Source organism: Chelonia mydas, chromosome 10 (genome assembly GCF_015237465.2).
Source record: "Chelonia mydas isolate rCheMyd1 chromosome 10, rCheMyd1.pri.v2, whole genome shotgun sequence".
Classification (NCBI taxonomy): domain Eukaryota; kingdom Metazoa; phylum Chordata; order Testudines; family Cheloniidae; genus Chelonia; species Chelonia mydas.
In genome coordinates, this window is record NC_051250.2 from 76370319 (window position 1) to 76395552 (window position 25234).

General features: G+C 45.7%; 1 protein-coding gene across 1 annotated transcript in view; it reads right to left on the minus strand.

Moving 5' to 3' along the window:
* PCSK6 (proprotein convertase subtilisin/kexin type 6) overlaps positions 1–25234 on the minus strand; it is a 113605-nt gene that overhangs the window by 2703 nt on the left and 85668 nt on the right. The window contains exons 14-20 of the mRNA XM_037910671.2: positions 22615–22794; positions 15121–15223; positions 12374–12570; positions 9800–9887; positions 4991–5094; positions 2480–2609; positions 626–738 (exon numbers count right to left, since the gene is read on the minus strand). Coding sequence (XP_037766599.1) covers positions 626–738; positions 2480–2609; positions 4991–5094; positions 9800–9887; positions 12374–12570; positions 15121–15223; positions 22615–22794 — 915 coding nt within the window. The remainder of the gene's footprint in view (positions 1–625; positions 739–2479; positions 2610–4990; positions 5095–9799; positions 9888–12373; positions 12571–15120; positions 15224–22614; positions 22795–25234) is intronic.

A 25234-nucleotide genomic window follows, 5' to 3' on the forward strand; every position in this document is an offset into this window, starting at 1 on the left:
CATCTATTCTCTGGTTTGATTCCAAGACCAGTTCCACTTGAATTCTAGGAAGCTTTTTATTATTATTATCTGACGGCATTCTAGGCACCTTGCAGACCTATAGAAAGAGGAGGGTCCAGATCCTCTAAGATATTGAGATGCCTAACTTCCAGTGAAATCAATGGAGTCTAAATGCGGCTGAGGATTTGGGCCCAGGTCCCTGTACAAAGAGTACTCAATCTATAGGCTCAATCTTCAGCTGCACCAGGGTGCATGGAGATCCGGGGGAGGGAAATGTATCTCTAAGCTACCTTTCAGCCTTCCTGCATCCTGGGGCCAGTGTAAGTTAGAGCATCCCTGTGGTTGCACTAACTAATGCTAGCTGGAATAGTCCCCATGGGCTGTTCAACGGCTCTGAATAACCACAGTACAGCATGCACTGGCCATGCCCTGACAGGACACATATACAGAGATGGGGGGAGGAGGTGGGTGATGGAGAGCTGATTCTAATAACTTTATACCATTAGGGAATCCCCAATGACAGGGGAATCCCCAGCTGCCCCTTTCGGGCAGCTTTAAGACGCATCTGTGCAACTGGGGTATCAGCCTGGGGTCTATATTACATGTTTATACTCTCGTTACGTACCATCCATGCAGGTTACATTTGTGATGCAGGAGCTGATGTGCAGATTGAAACCTTCCTTACACTTGACGCAGTTATCCCTGGAGCCTTCACAGGCTGAGCAGTTATCATCACACCTGACAAAGAGACAGGCGCACAAATAATGTCTCTTGGCACCACAACCATTTGTGTAGAGACCTAACAGACCAGAGGGCAAATTCAGCCTCAGGGCACTGAAGAGAATGGATTTGAACCCACTTACATCTAGACTGAACCAGCCCCTTTCTCTCTGGAAAACTTGAGCCACGAGGGGCGGAACTTCTTACTGGACTGGAGATAGGACACAGGAGTCCAAATTTCACATTTGTTTCTGGTCCAGAGTGATTAATAAGTTGCCATACTCTGATGGCCTAGGGGAACTGGGGTTGGGGGGTCCCAGCTATTTCCCTCCTCCTTCCCCTTCTTAACAAAAAGATTAAAACAAAGCTAATTTTAATATTCACAGACAAAAAACATTATGCTGGAGAACACACATCAGGAATTTAAGGGTTAAAAACCTCACAGGAATGTTGTAATTACCCCAAGCCCAGGACATTCAGATGTAAAACTTAAAAGAAACCCAGCCATGTTAAAGTACAGAAATGCAGTTAAGGGTTGTAACCAAGCTTAACTCTGCCCTGTAGAGATGCCATGATCAGTAACGCTTGTTTCGGGGACACTAGTCACATCCCCAGGGTTTCTAAATTAACGAGATGTACTCTCCAGTTTCACATCGTTTTTTGTCTGGGAATAGATAAGTGCAACATCTCTTCACTGAATCACTTTTTTACTCTGTTTTTTGAGGAAGAAAGGCAGCATGGATCAACTACAGAGATTCAAGTGCTAAAGCGGAAGGTGATGATACAGAAAAAAAAGAAGCAAGGTCAGACATTTCTCCTGTCTAAAGGAGACACGATTTACATGTGCCCATGAAACCTCCCAAAAGGATGAAACCTGCCGACTGGGTTTCATACTACCTGGAGAAATTAGAACATTTGGTTCTACTATTAAATAGTAACATTTCTATTCCTTACATATAATTAGGTGAAATTCAATGAGAGTTTCCACTTAAGTCAAGAAACTACTGTTTGAGAATGGACTAGAATCTGGTTTCTTACAGCACCTCTCCTGCACGAGCCATCTCAGGGCTTTGCAAAAGAATGCGTTAAACACTGCTAGAGAACGGACTGTGAAGGCAAATGGAGCAGTTAGTTTATGCTCACTATACCTTCCAGCGCCAGCCCTTTTTTTCCGAATACCAGAGTTACCCTTTTCAAAGGGCACTGGAGAAGTACTAATTTTCACCCCAGCCCTAAGGGTTTAACATCTGCCTTGAAGGAGAGCGCAGCAACCCACGGCAGGGTCAGTGGTGCCTATGAGCCCCAGACTTGGTGTGGGTTTAGAACCCAGGGCCTCCTGGTCCTGAGGCAAGACCTACTATGATCATTTGTTATGTGTATTAGTGTAGCCCCTGGGAGCCCTAGTCATTGGCCAGGACCCCATTGGTGCCAGGCTCTGAACAAATAGAACAGACAGTCCCCAAGGAGTTTACTATCTAAGAATGCTCCACGCTGACACTTTTCACTAATCACCCATGTGAAAAATCAGCTCCAGTGAAGAATTTCCGAAAGCTCCGGGCTTCTTTGAACATTTTAGTCGGTCTAGTGAACAGCATCAAGTAGCCAGTTGTTTTCAGGGTTTTTATCTTCGTTCCCTGTGACACACGCTATCAGCAGCCCCACTCCGATTGCCGATGTATCCAATCAGCTATTAAGAATGGCTCCCTGTGCATTTCACGACGCTAACTTCAAAGGGAAAGGGCTCAAGAGGACACTGTACCTTGTGCAGACTTTATAAGGTAGACCTGGCACCGCCTCAGGGTAAAACCCCTGGCTGCAAGCAGGGACACATCGCCACTCGTGCAGGTGGAAATCTTTGGCACATTGTATGCATGCCTCTTTGCCTGGCCCTAGGGAGAACAAGGGAGACGTGAAATATTATAGTCTGCTACAAAGACAATTACCGCGTTGTGTTACGATGACTGTGTCGGACGGGAGCCAGGGACACTCAGGACTAGGATACATACTGCAGTCTGCTCTCTTCCAGAAGGCTGCGGCAGAATAAACAAGCTGCCTGAGACTATTGCACCAGCTGGGCTCTAAATGGTTCCTCAGCTCATGCCCACATCCCAGGCCCAGCTAACCCAACAGCCTGGTGAGAAAGGACCTTCAAGAGATGCCGACAGGCGTGGGTGTGCAGCGAAGTGTCACCGGACATTTTTAGGAGCACACACACACTGGCCAAGCCCTCAAGCGCCCACAACCTCCGATCTGTACTGACTTTCTGACAGAGTTTTTGACCCTGCTGTTAGATACCCCAGGCAGAGAGACCGAGACAAAGTACCAGCCCGGCGTTGGCCCCTACAAAAGCCAGCCCTTCATACACATGGTTAACTTTCAGTTGGGAAGGTTTGAAGCCAGGAGAAGATGGCAGGAAAGGCAAGCAGGAAAATCTGTACTTAGGGAAGATCGCAGGGTTTGCAGTAACACCAGTAATACCAGTCTCTCCCTCTCTTCCTGCACCAGCATCCTCCTCTGGCTGCAGCCAGTTCCTGATGCTTTGAGGAAGGGAAAATCAATGTTCCACAACACACCTAAGCAAATGCTGTGTCCAGGAGACAGCAAGGGGTGTCACCTCACCCTACTCCTCACAACCTCTTTGGGTTATGTCTATGCTGTATTGTAAATTCAGGTCTATGGGACCTGGGGGCTTATGGATTGGGTGTTTCCAAGCCCGCACTTGAGCGTCCACACTGCATCGTAAACCTGGGTTTATGACTGCTGGGCCCAGGTCTCAGAGTTGTGCTGAAATGTCCTACTGCACCATGCAGACCTTCTGACTGGGGTCTGCAGCTTGACCTGCGTCCACACTGCAGAAGGACAGGGCCTGGATTCAGGTTCTGACCCACCCCTCTAGCAGGGCCCAGGATCTGGATCCTGAGTGTCTGGTGACCTGAGTCAGACTGATCTGTGTGCGGACGGAAGCGGAGCTTGGGCTCAAACCTGACACAGAGCCTGGGCTTAGTGTGCAGTGTAGACATAGATGGCTGGGCCAGGCTCCCAGGAAAGTCCTGCTCTTTTTTGTTGCGACCACCAGGTGGTGCCATGTTGTAGTGCAGTCTCTATGCAGCCGCCTCCTCAGCGTTGCCAGCCTCTGCAGTTCTTTCCCAGTTTGGGCTACTTTTGAGAGGCCTCAGCAACCAAAAATCTTGAATCAGCAACAACGGGTGACTTTTTGGGGCAACAAGTTACCTTCTTGGGTAACTAGATACCCCAGGCAGAGAGACAGAGACAAAGTACCAGTCTGGTGTTGTTCCCTACACAGCAGCCCTTCGTGAACATGGAAAGGTTCAGAGCTATGAGAAGATGATAGGAAAATCAAGCTGGAAAATCTGCACTTTGGAAGATTTTACATAGAGCCCAGCTGCTCCCCCGTCCCTGTCTCTTTGCTGCCACCTGGTGGCCTTTCGAACAAGCAGCCTACAGACTGTAGGATGTACCCAACGGAGCAGGGAGCAGCCAACTGGGACGGGCTCGAAACCCAGAAGTGGCCCACGAGCGTAACTGGTGTCTGGTGCTACAGTGTTGCCGACCTCGGCCATTTCTTTTGACATGGCAAAAAAAGTGGGCTGTTTGAAGCAAATGGACATTCGGCGATGTTAGGGCTACTTTGCACATGTGCTCGCTCGGCAAACACTTGAGTTTTGAGGTTGCAGCGTTGCTCGGCTGACTCCCCTTCCGAGCTCCAGCCCTGCATCTGACTGCTACTTGCAGTGCTGCGGGTGGGGGAGGCATCTTCCACGCAGCGCCGCTCCCTTCATATCTTTGCTCCATCCTTCCCCCTGCTGAGAGCCTCTGTCTCTCGCTACCTTCCCCTCCCATGTAGGCACTCCACCCTCTCCCTTTTCCAGTGACAGCCCCGTGTCCAGCATTGGTCCTCCCTACAGCAGCCTCACTCTGCTAGGCTGGGTGCAGGCCTGGCTTATAGAAAGGTGGCAACAAATTCCTTCCAGATCCCTGCAGGTCAGCCGGTGCCCTGAAACCTGACTGTTGATTACCATTACTTTGGCCTTACCTCCTGCAAAACCACCAGCATTCTGAGTGTCTCTCTTTGAAGGCAAAGCTGCTTCAAAACACCCCTTATGCTTTAAAGGGGCAAGGAGGCCTCGAGCCCAGGAAACACAGATGCCGTTGCACCGCAGAGCGGAGAGCTCACGGCTTAGGCACGGAGGGCTGGGTTTAAGGCCGTTTGGAGGAACGGCTTGGGACCCCGTGCAGATGAAGAACGTACCAACACAGGTCTGGCAGCTCGTGTGGCACCTCTCACATTTCCGGGTCTCTTTGCTGAAATACATGCCCGGTTGGCATTCCGGGAGACAGCCTGCTCCTAACGAGCTGTTGGAAAAGCAGGGGAGAAAGCTTTACCGAAACACACAAATACTCCCCCAAGCCCTAGTGATTTCGCCATCGAGAGGTTTAATACAAGCCTCCGTGTAAGGACTGGGCAGCCTGGGACCCAACCCCCTCCTGCACTGAGGCAGCTTTGTACCCCCTTCCCCAAAGCGAAGAGAACCCAGCAGATCCAGTCTCCCTAGGAATCCTTATGTGGCACAGAGCCATTGTAGTTGCCCCCACACCAGCCCCCCACTGCTCTGAAGCAGGGAACATGACCAGGGTTTTCCTGCACCCCTCTGTAATAGGCCCTCCTAGGGCAGCCTTCAGCCTACTTATGCCGAAAGATTGTCTTGCTGTAGAGTGGCCAGGATCAGAGGAGCACAACTGTGGCCTATAGCTTAAAGTCCCCCCTTGTACACTCCAACTTGCATTCCATGACTGCAGCCAAGGACTGGGCCCAGGAAGCCAGATTTTCTGCGCTGGCCAAGGTCTGCTCAGCACAGCAGAGAAGAGGGGTTGGTTTTCTGGTTCTATGCCTGGCCCCAGAGGCTGCTCTAAGCTACACCAGCTGGCCCAAGAGACTGTCTGTCAGCTGGCCAGTCAAGTCTGGTTCACGGATACCAAGCTCAGGCCCCAATCACATCTTGGTGGGGGATGCCACAGGGATCCAATTGCTGGATTGGAACGTTAATAATTGATTTACAGCCCTTTTCAGGACATCACCCTAAGCACACAATGTGAAGATTATTTTAATCTGTACTTCCCTGGCCCCTTCTTTCCCCCACCAAATATTGTGTTATTAGGATCAGCGTGATTTAGTGGATAGCACAATAGAGTAAGGATTGGAAAGGGTTTCTAGCCCAGCTTGGCCACTGACCTGTCGCATGACCCTGGGGCAGCCTTCAGGCTACTTATGCTTCACTTATGCTTCACTTCAGCCCACCGGGCCTCTGCTTCCCTACCCTTTGTTTGTCTTGCCTATTTAGATTGTATGCTGTCTATTTAGATTGTATGCTGTTCAGGGCAGAGCCTCTCGCTATGTGTTTGTGTACAGGGCCTAGCACAATGGGGTGCTGATCTCGGTGTGCTGCTGTAATACATGAATGCCCAAAACAATAATGAAGTTTAAAAACACGTGCAATACAATTGCACAGCACCACGACCTGCTGCCTTCTCTCCCAGCTGGGCAGAAGCCCTCTAGAACTGAGCCAGCACTTGAAAAGACATTCAAGTTCTTCTAGGGACACTCCTTCCCCCCTCAAAAAAACCTTCTGCAGGATCTTTAATTAAATGTTCAAGAGGAAAGGGAGGGTTAAAAAAAAATAAATAAGAAAAAATGACACCACAGAACGTGGTTAGATATTTGTAAGACAGAGAGATCATATCAAGGATTGTCTCTTTTAGAGGGTGTTTCTTCTTTACTACCAGGACGCCTGGCTTTTGAGGAATTAAGCTGTTTGTTTTTTATTCACTTAGTGAGCCACCGATTAGTGACTCATGCCAAAACTGCCAGCTCTTTGGGGCAGGGACTGTTTTTTTGTTCTGTGTCTGGACAGCGCCTAGTGCAATGGGGTCCAGGTCCATGACTGAGGGTCCTGGCTGCTACAGTAATACAAATAAATCATGATTTTCTCAATATTGCTTGATTCTGAAGACTAGCAGGAATTCCTTTGGATTCGTGCAGCCTACATCCCGAGGGCCACATCGGGACTCCCGGCTCCGCACTGTGCTGAGCAGTTACACGCCCGAGCAGTCCCAGGGCACTGGCTGCTCGCTCATGTGAGTAGGAGGATCACAATCGGGCCTCGAACTTTGCAATGTATCTTCCAAGGATAAGGTGCCACAATCCTTGCAGCTGCTCTCAGCTGAGCAGAACAGGGTCTTACCTACAAGGATGGATTGGATGGTGTTGCAGCATCCACAGTTACTACAGCTAGAACAGATTAAATCTCAACTTTATTACACTAGTATTTGGTGGCCATTATATGGACCCCAAAGCTACTGTGTTTTGAAACAGCACATGTGCACATGATCTGGGTTCAGATCCTGCCAGCCACGTTCACAATATGTAGAAGACCAGCCCTTACTCTGCGATTACTCCTATTGGAATCAACAGGGCTGTGTGTGCAGGACTCCATGGGAATAAGGGTGGTAGAATCTGGGATTTAGCTTTTCGTGTGTCCAGTGTATACAGTGTGTTTTTAATCAGAGATGGGCCCAAGCCCAGAAATTCAGGCCCAGACCCCAAATCCAAGGAGTTCTGATCCAGACTGGGCCCATCTGTAGTTTAACACAAACCCCTTTGAACAAACGGCTTTGCTGCACTTACAAACCAGATGTGATTGACAGCTCAGCCGTGCTCTGAAAAACCGTAAGCCCCCCGTGGACCCTTCTCTAGGTTTCAGAAATAAGCAGAAACAGAAAGTTCTTATTGGAGATGTTCTGTTGGGCCCTTAGTGCTTTAATGTGACAGAGGGGATTTGGATTCCCAGCTTAAAAGGGTACTGGACAATAAAAGGTAGCTTTGTATGGCTTATACCTGGCAACCGCTTCCACTTTCCCTTTCCTGAGGGAATGCAGAATCTTTTGGCACTAGCGATTTTTACTTCTGGGAAGCAGTGCTGTTAAAAAAGTCACTCCGGTCCAAGTACAGCCTGTTGACTCTATCAGACAGCTACGCATGCTCCAGCAGAGGAGAACCAAATTCATGACAGTGTCCACATGGGCTCAGCACTTCCAGTTTCAAACACTGTGACAAAACATCCCAGTTTCACACTTTTACTTTTAAGGGGGAGAAGTTTTAACCAGGGGACTTGGGCTTCCCAAGGGACTTCTGAAAATGAGCCCTCGCCCTCAATCCCCAGTAGCACTGAACTCTCACCCAGCACAGCTGGGGTAAGAAGAGACAAAGGTGGCTCTAAGCTGCCTTTCTACCTCCCCTCATTGTAGGGCTGAGCTCAGTGCAAGTTAGCACCGAAGGAGCCATCTTGATTTAACACCTGAGTGGTGGGGTGGAGTATGTGTTTTTCCAGGAGCTGAGACTCCAGCTTGCCATGCATAAGGAGCGATAGTTATGCCAGTACAACACCCCTTCACCTCCCTGGGGAGGCTGACTCTGGTGTAAGCATGACTTTTTGCAGGTTAGCTTATGTCACTTGGGAAGGATTTAAGCTACCAAAATTAAATAAACAAACAAACAAACAAGTAAAGTCACTCATATTGGAATAAGAGTGCCCACGTGAGTTTTTGGTGCCGGTGTAACTATATCTGTACAACTAGACTGCTATGGCTATATTGGTATAACCGGTAAAACTTTCCTGTTTAAATAAGGCCTAAATAAGGGACCTCTGTGTTTGCAGTATGCATTTTAAATGCACCCAAAATAGATATTTATAGGAGCAACCCAATAACTCCTGTCACTAGGTAAACATCCCTTGTTTTGAAAAATCGACTGCACGGGACGTGCTGAACGGGGAAGGTTCTGAAGGAGCTCCCTGAGGCGCTTGTGGAAACCATACGTTGTATAATATTCAGTGTAAACATTTGCTCTTTTTTTCCTTTTAGATGTCCTCCCCACTGCATCCCCACCCCCACCCCAGCTTATAAACAAACCCAGCAAAGGGGATTTAAATCAGACAGCATTAAGGGGATGAGAAAGAGCCAGAAATGAGATGGCAGACACAGGAGCCCCATGCTGCAAGGAGCTGAGCACCCTCAGCTCCCAGCGATGTCCATGCTGGGACAGAGTGCTCGGCAGCTGGCAGGGGTAGGCCCATCTATAGACTACAGGCCTGGCTCCGACTCCCATGGACCTTAACAGGGGCTGGACTAGGTGTAATGTGAGCATGACAGATAGCATCATGGCCGTTAGCAGACTGAGGCCAGGTCTACACGATAAAGTTTTCACAGCACAGCTATGTTGGTTAGGGGCGTGGAAGCACCACCCCGCTAGCCAACAAAAAGCCCAGTGCAGACGCAGCTATGCTGACAGCAGAATGCTTCTGTCTACATAGCTGATGTCATCTGGGATGGCGGTGTTACTACGCTGACAGAAACACTCCTTCTGTAGGCATAAGCCGCGTCTAACACTAGGGGTCTCCACCAGTATAGCTATATTGCGAAGCATCTTCAGAGTGTAGACACCGTCAAAGACGCAACTCAAAATGGTGGTCAGTGGTCAGCTAACAATCTGGAGCTGATTCTCCTCTCACTTAGACTGACTCCACTGACTGGTCTAAATCTGGGAATAAATACATGGCGGTCTAAAGACCATTGATCAAAAGCCCATTTAATTAACGGGAGGGTTTGTATGGACTTCTGTGGGCTTTGGATCAACCCTAAATGAGGGGGAAATGAGACTTTTCTTTACCAATAACAATAATAATAAAAATAATAATAATACTTAGCAGTGCCATTTGAGGCCCACTCAGTGCTATCGATACGTGCAATATGGCACTTCTATACCACAGTGATGAAATGGATGGAATGTACATAGTGCTTTTAAGCTACTGGATGAGTTATGTTATATAATGACTGCTCCCTCCTTTGAATTTCCTGGCTTCTGGCAATTTGGATCACAGTCGTAGTGTTACTGAAACATAGATATCTATTTTTTAAATTCCGCTTTTTGATTTTTCATAGTGTGCAGATTTCACATCAGTTTCTGGAGTTTAATATAGAGAGAAACATTCTGAAAGTATTTTACCTGAATCCATCCTTGCATAGAATACGTTTCTCTGGATCACTAGCACATTTTTTACAGCTTTGATGACATTCGAGACAGAGCTTTTGACCTTTTAGAAACAAAGAAAGTCAGTGTAAATAAAATCTGCCCAGAGAGATGCAAGCAGCAGTCTAGCCACAATACACAAGAAAGATCTTACGAGTTGAAAAGTCCTACGGTTCAGCAGCTATTTGCAGGCAACAACTTACAGAGGTAGAACAGCATATTCGAGATACACGTGAGCCCTTCCTATTAAAAGGACATACAGATGGGTGATGGTCAGACTATGTGGATAACTCACAGGGACACACACACAGTAAATACTTACTTGATTAAGCCAAATCGGCTAGCAGTTTTATGATGTTTCTGATTCAAAATATTCTGCTTCTCATGGATATCAGTTTATCCCCATACATTTCAATAGGCCAGAAGCTGCACACATTTGTGTGGGTTCTGACACATGCTATGGATCTGATCCAACTCTCATTAAAGTCAATGGGAGCCTTTAATGGGAGTTGGATTGGGCTCTATATTGTCCAAATCCTTACTCAGACAAAGCTCGCATTGACTTCAATGGGGTGTTTTGGGCTGATGGGGCCTCATGGATACATTAAGTATAGATGGATGTCGATCCACTATGTGAGTAAAGTAAAGCAGCAGCATTCCTATTCTTGCCCACAGCTGGACTTACTAAAAGTGTTCACAGTGCTGTCAATGGCTACTCATTACAGACACAATGGAACAAAAGGGAGCACCGGCAGGAAGGGCTGGGAGAGGAATGACATTCCAGCTGTTAGACTCAAAAATGTGACTTTTAATATTATGGGGGAATGGCATTTACAATGGGATATTGGAAAATGTCACTGTGTTTTAAATTATCCTCTTTTCTCTGTTCCGTGGCTTGCATTGGTTACCTCCTTTTTTTCTCTGCCCCCCTCCATGGCAAGTGATCCAAAGCAAAACACCTTTGTGAGACAGGTGGAATAATAATAAATAATAATAATAATGCCTATTGAACTGCAGCAATGGCAATTAATAGTTACATTTCTATAGCTGGGGTTTCCGCCTTTGAAATCACAACTAAGGGTGGAATTTTCCAAAGGTATCTAAGTGAATTAGGTGATTAAGGTCTGGTTTAGGTCAACGCAAGGCAACTTATATCAATCTAACTATGGAAGTGTCTACACTTAAAGTTTGCTCCCATCAACATAACTGCCCCACTACTCCGACTTAATAACTTCACCTCCACAAGCCGCTTAGGGCTTGTCTACATTACCCGCTAGATCAATGGGCAGCGGTCAATCCAGCGGGGGTCGATTTATCACATCTAGCTAGACAAGATAAATCGACCGCCGAGTGCTTTCCCGTTGACTCTGGTACTCCACCAGGGCGAGAGGCGAAGGTGGAGTCAACGGGAGAGTGACAGTTGTCGACTTACTGCAGTGAAGACACCACAGTAAGTAGATCTAAGTACAGCGACTTCAGCTATGTTATTCACGTAGCTGAAGTTGCATAACTTAGCTCGATCCCCCCACACACACACCTAGTGTGGACCAGGCCTTAGAGTCAAGGTCAATGTAGTTAGAGCAACGCAGTGTCAGTGTAGACACTGTATTGTTTATCTCGACTGTTACTGGTTTTCAGGAGCCTTCCCACAATGCCCCAAACTGACAGTACAATCGATACAAGCGCTCCTGGTGAGGACATGCGCCGCCGACAGAAGGAGCAACGTGCAGACACACAAGCAATGTAATTTCTGCGGTGGCTGTATGCCCACGTATGTTAGAGGAACTTAATTTTGTAGTGTAGACATGAGCTAACTCTGATTGACTTTCAACAGGAGTTAGGTGCTTAACTCATTCAACCTTCTACCCTAAGCATGGCGCTGGGAGAATTCCTGAGTTCCAGTCCAGACTCAGCCTCTTATTGGCTGTGTGGCCAGAACCATTCATTAACAGTGCCTCAGGTTTTGGGGCCTGAATTCTGAGAGGTTGATTCTGCTACTGAATCTGAGAGGTTTCTCATTATCCACAGCTCCCTCTGAAGTCTACTGGAGTTGTGCAAATCAGGTCTTAAATGTCTTGAGTCGGGCACCCCAAAATGAAAACATTAGTGGGCACATTTGAAAGTTATGACTCTGACCTTGGCATCATAGTTTCTCCGCCTGTAAAACAGGGATTATAATACTGTCCTACCTCCCAGAGGCACTGTGAGGGTTAAGCTAGTTCATGCTTGTAAAGCATTGGGAGTTTATCACCGTGGGCCTATTAATGAGGATGATCAGTCCAATTTTTGAAGAGGCACTGTGCATTTTTTCTTTACACTGTCTCACGTTACTGTAGCATTCTGGTTCTCATCACTAGTAGCAGCGAGAGTGCCATGTGAAACTTGACTGCAGCAGAGATCTGCCTGTTAGATGGTGATTCAAAAGCTAGTCACATGGAGGCTCCACCCTGACATTTTAGATTTCTTAAATTCTTCCATTCGTGTTCATTTGGGACAAAACCCCACCCCCACATTCTCATGCTCCAATCTGGGAACGGTTCACCGCCTTACTTTCATCAGCGTAAAACCCAGCTGGACAGAACACCACACATGCATGTGTTTCCTGATGGTGATAGAAACCACGTCGGCAAGATGTACACTGGTTTCGGCCCCTGCCCGTGCAGGTTTCGCACCCCTTCTGGCATCTTCGGCATCTCCTGCTTGCGTTGTCCCCAAAATACCCCGAAGGGCACGAGCTCACACACACCCTGGAGAAGAATTAAACAAACCAGACGTATAATCAATGTCCGAGGGCTCACTTCTGCCAGATGCATCCAGTGAAGTCAACAAGAGTGGAGGGCACTCTACGCCTCACTGGATTGCACATGATAAAGAGATTACACTGTAAGGCAAAAAGGTACGGTGATAAATCCAGGCATTAGACAGTGAGCAAGGGGCTAACTTTCTATTCTACATAGGTTCTTATGATGCCTTCATCACCATGGTATCAGAGTGTCTTCCAGGAGCGCATTAAGCTATGTGACTAATATCGGTTACCTGTAGTTCATCATTCTCAGCTCAGCTTCACTTTCCTCCTGCACAGGTGTTCCGGCGAAGGCTTAGAAATAAAGGAGACGGAGATAGAAGAAAGCCTTTGGGGAAGCATCTGGTATTATTGTCTCATTGTTTCCTTATGTTCTTCTGTTTATCTATTTGTATCCTTCTGTGGTCCCTTCTTATACTTAGTCTGTCATTTCTTTGGGGGCATGGATCATCTTTTGGTTCTTCGTACAGCACCTAGCACAACGGAGCCCCGGTCTGTGACTGGGGCTCCTAGGTGTTAAGGCAATATAAATCATATTAGGACTAAATTGAACCTCAGGTTAAGGGAGATTTTTGTTGCGCTTTTCTTTGAGCTTGAGGAAATCTCTTGCTAACTGCACCTATGTTCTTGTTTCTGCTGAGTCATTCCATCGAGTTACAGGTGTTTGGAAAAAAAATAGTATTAAACAGTGTCATAGTATGATCTTTGTGGAATTAGTTATTCAGGTGGGATTGCTTTGTTAAATACAAGTTGCAATAACCAAGTCTGAACTGACAGTATGCAATCATCTCATGTGAGATGCAAATCAATCTAAGAGAAGATTTAGGTGTTAGGACTTCTAGACAATCAATCCAAGAGAAGATTTAGGTGTCAGGACTTCTAGGCGTTGTGGCAGTATGATGTGTGCTGGCTTCCAAGGATTATACTACCAAGTATAAATTAAACAGATGCACATTTAGACATCTGGAAAGCAAAGGAGTGTGGATCCCAATTCCCAAAAGGTACAGTATTCTCAGCTCATTAAGTCTGGTGTTTAGCAGTGCAAGTGCTTGGTTCTCATTTGGCATTTATTGTAAAGAAATGCTGCTTATGCAATTAACTCCAGCACTCGCCTGTCTGACTGTCTCAGTGGGATGGCGACTGCACACCAGTCATCCTACCAGACAGCTCCCCTCATCAGCATTTTTACTTGCAGAATTACTAGATCATTTCATCCTTTAAAACAATATACTCCTATTTATTCTTTATTAATTAGCAAGGTGTAAACTGAATTTCAGTGGTTGGGAATGGTCTTTAAAACCACCCCCATACATAGCATGGGATTCAAAGTTTCCTACAGTTTCCCCAATGTTTAACGCATACTGACTTGATAACTAGTTCTATGGGCAAAAATTTCAACAGAGCCAAAGTGATTTAGGAGCCTACATCCCATTTTCAAAAGTAATGTAGGCCCTTCAGAGCCCAAGTCTCAAGGGACTTAGCACCTACATGCCTCTTGAAAATGGGACCAAGACTTCTGAGTCATCTAGGTCCTTTTGAAAATTACACCCTATATCTTCCCTATGCCGTCCATCACCCAATTTAAAGCAGGAATCCCAGCGCTCGCCCTCTTTCTTAAAATACATTTTCACATAAATACTAGTGCTTATGAAAGGTGCCAGATCAGCAGTCCGGTGGAATGAAGTCCTCCATTTACCCGTAAGACGGGCATGACACAGGAAGGAAGTGACAGAGCTAAGAGCAGTTCATTCAAGCATGCACCCAAAGGATTTTATAATAATTAAATATAACCTGGCACATAAGCCCCCAAACACCAGTCAGATGGAAACAACTTTCGGTAACTACCAATCTGGCACTGGAACCGGTGACCTTTAAAGATTTAATTTTCGAGGACACTCATCACCGCAAGATCTGAGCCGCATGAAAACATTAACAATGCCCTAGAAGGCAGGGAAGTACCATTATCCCCCTTTTACAGGTGGGGTTTGGAGAGATTAAGTGACTTGCCCAAGGTCACCCATGGCATAAGCTGGAATAGGAGCCAGGTCTGCTGAGCCCTGGGGTGCTGCCGTAACCACAAGACCATCCTTCCTCCCCACTACAGGCAACAGGTTTGTCTTTCTATTAACAGATCTCAACCAGGCTTCTCTTTCAGATGATATTTCATTAAACTAGCGCATTCATCATACACTAACTTGCGAACAAAACAAAGGCCTGGTGGTTAAAACACTGAACGAGGATGCAGCAGATCAAAGTTCAGGTTCCTGCTTTACTACAAACTCCCTGTAAGACCTTGGGCAAGTGACTTCATGTCTGTGCCTTTATTTTCCCATCTGTAAAATGGGACCAATAATGCTCCTGCACTACCATCCTTTGTCTGTTTAGATTACGAGCTATTTGGAGCTGGGGGTGGGGGGCTGTCTCTTATTAGTAGCACATTCAGCTCCTAGCACAAAGGGGCCACTTCTATAATGCAAATAAATAACATCATTACCTGCCAGTTTTAACACTTCCAAGACTGTAATGGATGCAATTCAAGCACTGATCTGCATTAGGACCATCACAGCCTTTGTTGCCACATTCAGGATGACATGGACCTTAAAAAGAGAGAGAGATTTCTGCTGAAAGAATTTGCACAAGCTCTTCCAAGCACACCCTGCAAGTGTTTATGTCCCATCCCCATGTGTGTAAAGGTATAAGGTGCTGAGAAACTGTACTGATGGGGGCTAGCTCCGGAGAACGATAAAACAGGATAGATTTGGCCCTGCTACTTTGAGAATTTTAAAATTAACACAGAAGGGCCAGAAAGCCATTTCATTCTACTTGTCAACTGTCCCCCTAACATGTATGCAGAGGAGGGGGACAGAGAGAGTTACCATCCTAGCGCTACACAGCATCTAACACCCAAAGGACAAACCGCAGCAGTCAAATAAGACTTCGTGTCCATGTTCTATATGTAAAGAAAAAAATTTGCAAAACATACATATGTGTTTATGTTAAGATGCGCTTTGATTTTGCGTGCGTATGTGCTTCTCTCCTAAACAACTACTGAGCTATTATATTATCTGGCTAGTAGAATAATATTTGGCTATCACAACAGTAACAGATCCATATTCATATGTTACTAATTCATATTTGTTATAGAGTGAAATAAAGTTCAGAAGGAATGATAAAAAAAAAGAGGCGTGTCTCTTTAAATGTGCTGTATTCAGGTTGATGCTTCCAGCTAGGACAATTCTTTTGCAATAGCATCGTCCAATCAGATGTGAAGGTGGCAGCTGGAAGAAAACTATAGGTGCATATACGCCCCCAAAAGGGAAAGAGAGAAAGTGATACAGGAAATACAGCGACTGAAATCTCTCCAAAAGCAGTGACCATGAGCCTGAATGACTTTCAAAAACCTACCATGGCCATCTCATGTGATACTATTCTATCACCATCAGAGGAAAAGGACATCTGAGGAAACAGCTTTGTGGGGCATAACAAAAGTAACTGGAAAAGTATAATCCGGGGGCAAGGGGGGGAGTTGACTATAGAGACAAGGGCAGAGAAGGGAGACAAGAGGCACCGGATACCAGGCTGTGTCTGACAGCTGTCTTGCCAACAGACTCATGTACACATGGGAAATTCTGCAGTGACTTCCCACCGTTGCTACCTCCAGTTTGACTCCACCCAAGTTACTAACACTGGGGGCCCTGGCGTAGCCAGGCCATTGACTGCTACCAGTATTTTAAGTACTGTGAGTGAAATGCTGGCCCCCCCTGAAGTCAACGGCAAAACTCCCATCGACTGTCACGGGGTCAGGATTTCACCTTGTGTCAACTAACACTGCTCAAAGCAGGTCTAATACATATATGTAATGCAACATCCCTGGGAGGGTTATCGGCAGTGGGGATTGAACCTTTGACCTCTGGAACTAAAAGCATGAGCCGCTACTGCCGGAGCTAAAAGATTTGCTTCCGTTGGTCAAGGCTATAGCAAGCTTACTAACCTCAACGTGGTCCAGCCATAGTTCTATCACAGAGCTGGGCCTGTGTTCCAGCTTTGCAAACAACATTCTTGATCTTCCCAAACAACATTCTTTTCTCCTCATAATTTAGCATTTGCCCCTAGCCTTTCCCCATCCCTACAAAAATCTCAGCCTCTGGTGACAGTCCCGCCAGAGTTTTGTTTTGTTTTGTTTTTAAAATATAGAGTCTTACACACATCCCCCAAATCTACACCAACACCAGCCTCACTTTTGTATTTCTCCCATCCTTTCCCGTTCCAGCTGTATTTTATGTGGGGCAGGGTCCTGTTTGGCTTGCTGTGGAATGTTTTTCTGAAGGGTTTGGAACCAACCCAATCTCCATGTGCAAGGAAATAGCAGATCTTTCTCGTTCTCCTGACATCGGCACGACCAATTTGTGGTAGGGGCAATGAAACAGGTCATTTTTCAACTTTAAATTTTGTTCCTTTACACAGTCCCCCTTGTAGCATCCATTTCTTTACCGTCAGTGTGTGGGCTGGTGGATAGGTCCAGGCTGCTCAGCCCTCTACGGCCCAGAGCAGCCCATCCCACTTTCCTCCCACCCCACTGTGTGCACCACAGCAGCACCAACAACCGCAAGGGAATTTAGATGCTTTCTTATCCGGCCTAACTCTGGTGCCCTTCCTCCCAGAAACAGACTGGTTCTAGATGCTCAGAGAGCATGGCTCACCCTCACCCCCAGAATAGCCCTTAGTTGCTTTGCCATCTGTGGCTGGATTTGAACTGGTGACCTAGAGGTCAGAGGTTCTATATCCCATTGTCTAGTCCTTGAACCTATATTTTATTATGAATATTTTATCTATTGACAATTGAACTACAAAGTATATCCTCCTAAAACCTCTGCAACTCAAACACTAGGCAATGCCAGACTGCAGTACTCTGCTACCCCTGAGACTTTGTAATGATACACTGCAACAAAGGCGCTGGCCAGGAGATGGAAAGAATTGAACCAACTCAACTTTCATTTTAGAGACTTCTCCAACTGCTTCCACCAGGTCAACTCTCTTGAGATGTGCTGAAGCTGACCTCTGGAACTAGCAGCTTCACTTGGTCCAGAGGAAAACAGAGAAGTGGGAAATGGGAGGAGAGTAGAGGTGGGTGAATAACAATTTTTCAACTCACTGGCAATTCTGAAAAGAATTTGTAAAAAAACTGTTTGGGGTCAAAATGAAAATTTTCAAAATTTTCATTGAATCAAAATTTTTTTTTTTTTTTAAAAAATCAGTTTTGGGTTGAAATGTTTTGTTTCAGTCTTGAACATTTTGTCATGGTTTGGATTTTAAAAAAATAAAATTAAAGGAAATTTTTAAACAAAAGTGATTTTGAACCGAAAAATTACAATATTTTGAGGTTTTCAGAATTTGATTTGGTTTTCAATCAAAACTATTTGGCAAGATTTACACAAATTTGCAAAATGGTTTAGTGTCACCGAATCTGGATTGTTCTCTGAAAAAAAATGTTTTGTGAGAAAAATTTTGCCTAGTGCTAGAGAAGAGTTGTCTTAGTCTTAACATTCATGAGCGCCTTAACCAGGTATCCTGGTGTTCTAGTAACTCAAGATGGGCCTGAATCAATACGCTATAACTCACCCTCACCAAACTCTGGAAACGTTTAGTTCTGAGGCACTTGGGCTACTAGGAACCAGAGATCAGAAGGGTGGGTGTGCAGATGGGGAAGTGGCTGGGAAATAAAGGGGAAAGGGTGTGGGAATGATTTGCTACCAAAATTAGCTAGCGAACACAGAGGTCTCCAGAGAGTTCAATTTCATTACAGATGCAGGTTGGTTAGATAGACCAAGGCAGGAGAGACCTGTGTCCTAAGAATTCGACTGCCCAGCTCATATAGAACCTTCCAGTCAAGCTTAAAAATCATCCATATTGTACAGATTTTCAAAAACTACCCATTTGCACCTCACCATAGTTTAGAAGACCACAGGAAAAAAAAAAACAGACCAGTGTGCAAATAATTTAATTTTTTTTGGAACAAGCTGGAAAAGACAGCTACAGCTGCGTTGGTGGTAGTGTTAATAGGAGGGGCAGGAGTCCATTCCAAAATTCTTTAAGCCAATCCTTCACTGACTCCTGAATTGTCAGTTTCATTGGTATACAGGAAGGTATTGCATAAATGAGAGGTGTATGTTCAAAATGCAGCCCAACATTTATCTAGCAGCCATAATATTTATGAAGAATATTTGCCAAACCAAAACTAGGTGGCTTTTCTTGCTAATCGTTTAGGTGCAGTGTTCAAAGGCCCAAAGAACAGATTACTATTCCATAAAATCCCGTTATAGCTTTCCTCCTGTGGGCACCTTGTGAATTCTCTACGTCACAGGTGTTGCTAAAGGTGCTACATGTAATTATACAAGTTTATGCTGTAGAGAGAATTTTTTTTTCAGCCGCCCTTCTCTCTCTCATTTCCTCTAGTCATTCGTGGCACTAAAACAGTAATTACAAGGCAATTCTCACTTTGGCTGTAAGTTCCCATGGGCAGGGACTGTCTCTAGACAATACCATAATATAAAGAAGAAGAAGGACGTAAAAGTCAGTGGGTGGAGATAGGTTGGGCCGATTCTCATTCATACTAGGCCCCTGTATACTGATCTGGCTGATGGAGCAGGGCCATAAAGTCATGCAAATGTACTTTGAGCTTCCTGGAAAGGAGCGGTCGGGCATGTCTACACATACAGCACAGCAGCTGCGCCACTGCACTGCGTCTGGTGAAGACGCTCTATGCTGACGGGAGAGAGCTCTCCTGCCAGTGTAATAAAACTGCCTCTGCGAATGGCAGCAGCTCTGTCAGCAGGAGAAGCTCTCCCGCTGACATAGCACTGTGCATAAGAGCAGTTATGTCACTCGGGGGGAGGTTTATTCACACCCTTGAGCAACGTAAATTATGCCGACATAAGCTGTAGTGTGGACAAAGCCTGAGTGTAAGGGTATGTCTCCACTGCAATTGGAGGTGTGACTGCAGCAGGGGTAGACATACCTGCATTAGGTTTACCTGCACTAGCATGGCTGAAACTAGCCATGTACATGTGGGGGCGGAGGCTTCAGTGCAGATCATCAATACAAGCACATACCAGGGGCCCTGGCATGCTTGTATGGCCCGCACTGAAGCTCATGCCACCCTGTCTGCATTGCAATTTGTCCCCAAGCCAGTGCAGGACATGCCATGTCTGTGCTACAGTCCCCCTTAGGGTGTATCTGCAGTTCAATCCAAAGTGAGAATCAGACCAGGACACATTTTTCACGGACCTCAGTTAATAAACCAGGGCTTCTTATTACAGCCTTGCAGCATCTATACGTTTTCCCTTGGGCAGCCCCTGTACCTGTTGACTTGGATAATCTTTACAGTGTGGCTCAGCAGTCTTGTGGTGGTGCTTCACCCCACTGATGCGTTCTGTTAGTCCTGCTATCCTCTACCAAGACTACAGAAGAGAGGTTGCTGCCAGGGCTGTATCTGTGTTCTCCACAGGCTGGAATTTTCTAAGGGGCCAAAGGGAAGGGCCCAGACCCCAGAAAATTTCAATGGGAGATGTCTAACTCTCTTAAGATCTTTTGAGCAATCCCATCCTTAAAGAACAGCCAGCATCTGGGGCACTGGGATCAATTTCCATTGTAAAATATAAGAGACCCAATTCAGGCCTAGTGTTCTCAGCAGAATTTCTCCTATGAAGTCAGAGCTGCATTCGCATACACCCACTTACAATGAAATGAACAAGGCAGCAAACTCAAAGCCAATCAAAGGAAACACTTTTTCACACAACACATAATTAGACTGTAGAGCTCATTGCCCCAAGAAGTCATTGGGTATTTCTATACTGCAAGGCAAGCCCGGGTTAGTAGAACTCAAGTTAGCAGACCTCAGGTTTGTTAACCTAGGGCTTGAGTATCTACTCTCCAGATTAGGAATTGTTGAACCCCAGGTCCCAACCTGGGGACCCAGCATCTACACTACATTATGGGGGTCAAAATCCAACCACCCATATCCCATAGTTCCCTGGCACCCTCCCAAAATGAGGCCACTTTAGCTCTTTGCTTGTGGTGCAGCATGGAAAAACTTGACTGTCCACCAAACTTGACTGTCCAGAGGACAAAGGAAGTCAAACTGTGGAACTGTGGGATACTTTTGGCAGACTCCCAGAGCACGAGTCCTGGGGGGCTGTATCTACACTGCAAAGCAACAGGGCTTGAACCCTGGGTCCTGGCTTGACTTAGGCCTTGTCTACACTACAGGGGAAATTTGATCTAAGCTATGTAATTTGAGTTACGTGAATAGCGTAACTCAAATTGACATAGCTTAGATCTGCTTACTGCAGGGTCCACACTATGCAATGTCAATGGGAGACACTCTCCCGTCAACTCCCCTTACTCTTCTCGATCCGGTGGAGTAGAGGAGTCGACGGGAGAGCAATCTGCAGTTGATTTAGCAGGTCTTCACTAGACCTGCTAAATTGACCGCTGATGCATCGATCGCTGGTCAATCCCATGGTAAGTGTAGACAAGCCCTTAGTGTTGGACCCTCTATTCCCATGGGGTTCTGAGACCCTGGGTCCAAGCCCCGAGTTAGTGTGATTTGTGTGTAGACAGAATGGGGGCCTGAGTTTGAATCTGCAGCTTACACTGCAGTGTAGACATACCTATTGAGGCTAAAAATTTAGCAAGATTCAAACTGGGATTGGACCTTTATACGGATAACAAGATCATCCAGAGTTGTCACAATTAATGTTAATAAAAAATGGAGTAGGCGGCTTATGCCCAGAATAGAACAGTGGTAAGAGTTAGCAGTCAAAGAAAGGATAGCTTAATGCCACAGAGAGAAATTATATGAATCTGAATAAATTTGGACCCCATTTCTAGATACATTTGGATAAAACTGTTGCGATGGCTTGAAGAAAGCCAGACCTCCACTCCAGCTAACCCTTCTTCTACCCCCTCCAACCCTGTTCCCCTCCTTCCTTCCTCTCCCGATTCATGCATTTCTTCTGCTACTTTATTACTGTTTCCCCAACCCTAACATGTTATGTCTACATAGGACTGTCTGGTTGTGTATTATCTGATCTTGCAGCTTTGACAAGTTGTAAAATTGCGTAACTCCATTGGTGATCCCATGAAGCGTGCAGGATTTGGAAACACATACAAGCTGTCAGTCATTTACTTTTTTGTCCTTTTCATTGTTTGATTTTTTTTTTTTTATTGATTTTCATAAAGAAACCAATCACAAACATTTTTGGGGAAGGGACAATAAACCTCATGCTTTAGGGTTTAGGCCAATCTCTATTAGGGTACGTCTACACTGCAATAAAAACAAAACAAAACAAAAAAAACCCCACACAAATAAAAAACACAACCACCACCAAAACAAAAATGCAGCAGCTAGCCTCAGAATCCAGGTCAACTGCCTCAGGCTCCTAGGGCTCATGCTACCGGGCTAACAGCAGCAGTGTACATAGTTCCTGCTCAGGCTGGAGCCAGGGCTCTGAAACTCAGGAAGGGGGAAGGTCTCGGAGCCCATAGCATGAGCCCCAGTTATCCTGGGCTCCAGACTCACTGTCGCAGGGTTGTTTGTTTTTTGCACTGTAGATGTATGCTTAGAGACCAGAATGAGACAATGTGAGGGGCAGATTATCCCACATCTGCTACTGTGGGGTCCTTACAACTGCCTCTGAATCAGCTGGTGCTGGCCACTGCCAGAGACAGGATACTAGACTAGCTGGACCTCCAGTCTGACACTTCCTATGTACCCCAAAGCTGAATCTGGCCTACTGGTGGCAGAGGCCAGGGTGCGGAGGCAAGGTAGGATAAGGATTTCCATTCTCTTTTTCTCTCCTCCTCTCCCAAAGGAAACAAACCATAGACATTTTGTGCTGTGTTTATATCTGCACCGGCAGGTCCTGATTTTTGTAGGGAAGCAATATTCAGCTGCAAGTGAAACAGCAAGGGGCTGCAGAGGTTTTACCTGTGTATTCGTCCTCCTCTTCCACCACCTCCATCTGACTCTGGAAAACTGCTGCTTTAGAGGGCTCCATTTTGGGCATTGAAATCTCCAGCATCCTTGATTGGGAGTGATGGGAACTGGTTGTGTCGTAAGGGTGTTCGGCTGTTCCATATAAAATGAGACTCCATTCCTTTAACTTCCCTGCAATAGATGCAACAGTGACAATAAACTAACACGTCACCTTTCCATAGCACCTTCCACTTCTCAAAGCCCCTTACAAACAAGGATCAGTAAGTCTTCAGACTGCTGCTGTGAGGTGAGCCTAAGTTCACAGCTAGTGAAACCGATGCACACAGAAGTGAAACAATTAGTCTAGGGACATACAGGAATGCAGTAGTGGGAATAGGACCAAAACCCAGGAGTTCTGACACCCAGCAGAACTGCCAGGAAACATGACACTTCTAAAATTTGTAAGGTATAAAAGCAGCCAAGAAAGCACAAGCAAGATCATTCAATACAAATCTTTATTAGACCACAGAGATTCTGGACTAAATTAAGGTAGCAGTTCAAGGCAGCCATGGAATTTTTAATGCGTTAACTCCTGTGTGATAAACTGCAGTTTCACTAGCTGCTTAATAACTGAACTATGGAGAGAGCCATTAACTCTAGAAGCTATAATTGGAGATAAGGAGACTTATTTTTGTCAATATCTTCAAACACAGGTTAAAGATTTTTAGAGCTGTTTTCCACAGTCTTCTAAACAGAGGACTTTTTCCCCCCAACATGATTGATTTTTAAGAACAGGACTAAGCAAGCAGCACCATTGGCTTGTAAACAAGACTGTCTGAAGGAACATCAGTAGATTATTCTGGGTTTCCTCAGGACAGTGGTAACTTGCATCAAATGGAAGATATACACTATAGAGCTGATTAAATGGAATAAATATGCTCAGGAGCAAATGAGAACAAGTTACAAGGCCTTAAGAAGCAGTAGAAAAGCAGCATCTCTAGAAGAAGTCTTTTCTACATGAGGAAATTATAACAATTTAATTTAGGGTTAGAGCTGGTGAAATTTTTCAGCCAAAACTTTTCAGGTGAAAAATGCAGACTTGGTGATACCAAAATGAGTCATAAATTTGTGGCAGTTTCACCAAATTGTTTTGGTAGGGAAAAAACGGGAAGGGGAAAAAAAAAAAAACAACTTATAATAAAGAGAGTTTGTGTCGGGTAGTTCAGGAACCAAATACGGCCACTGAAACAGTTGCATCTAACGCAATCAGAGCCAAATCAGTGGCAAGAGCTTGTGATCCACACATACCTGGCTTTCTAGTGAGGTGCACCAGAAGGCAGGTTTTGTCACCACTCCTGTCTCCAGGTTAGACTACTATGCCTAAAAGGAAGCCATCCACAGGGAGAAAGAGCAAGTACAGAAATGCCTCGTTTCTTGGCTCTGGGAGTTTTAACTACAGTTGGATGTCAGACCTCAAACTGTGCCTAAACATTAAATGCTCCCAGGCGAAAGGCTTCCTGGACTTCATGTATTAGTTATGGGAGCATGTGGATCCCTGGGGTTGGATGCTGGATATTAGACCAATGGGTGTTTTGTCTGAGGAAGAACCGCAGGACTTGGCCTCTCAGTTCCATTGCCACAGTTTCAAAACAGCTCGGCACCTAACAAGCCGCACGCTTCTGAAAAATCAGGCCACTAGCTTTAGTGTCTAAACTGGAGCTGAACTCCCTTGAAATTCTGAGCCCAAATGTGTGTGCTGAGCCTCTCTGCAAATTCTAGCCATAGTTGTTATATTTGCAAACCTGCCCCTAAAGAGACTCTCATCCATTTAAAAAAAAAAAAAAATCTATTGTTCTCCCCATCAGTTATTGCTCCCCTCACCACAGTACCTCAGCACCTCACCATCTGTTACTGTATTCATCTTCACAACACCTGAGGGAAGTACTATTATGCCCATTTTACAGATGGGGAATTGAGGCACAGAGAGACTAAGTGACTTACCTAAGGTGGAGGAGGTAATTGAACACAGGTCTCTCAGCTCCCCAGCTATTGCCCTAACTGCTGCTTATACCCTGCCACTTTATTCTCTTCTAGCTGTGGCTCTAATCTGATGGCTATTTTATTTGCTTTTTCTGCTAATGTCAATTTTTGGGGGAGCAAGCATCTGAAACTTGTTGAAAATATCTTCCTTTTTCTGATTTTTTTGTATCTGTTTCAACACTTTTCAGTTTCTTGCCATGGTACAATTTAATATGTTCATTTTTATTCATTGAACAAATATTTTAAAATCCCATGTAATGCAGTGCCCTAATAATTAAGGCTAAGATTTAGTCACGGGTATTTTTGGTAAAAGTCATGGACAGGGCACAGGCAATAAATAAAAATTCACGGCCTGTGACCTGTCCATGAGTTTTACCAAAAATACCCCTGAGTAATTCTCTACTTCTGGGTCCCGGCTGCTCCGGGGGTCCCTGCTGGGGTGGGAGGCCCTGCTCCAGTGCTGGGGGTTGACTGCCCCCTGGCCGCTGTTCCCAGGGAACACTCTCCGGATGGCCTCAGGCCACTGCTCCAGCCACTCCAGGACCTCTGCTGCTTGGGCGGTCCCTGGGGCACCACCAGGACCACAGCTCAG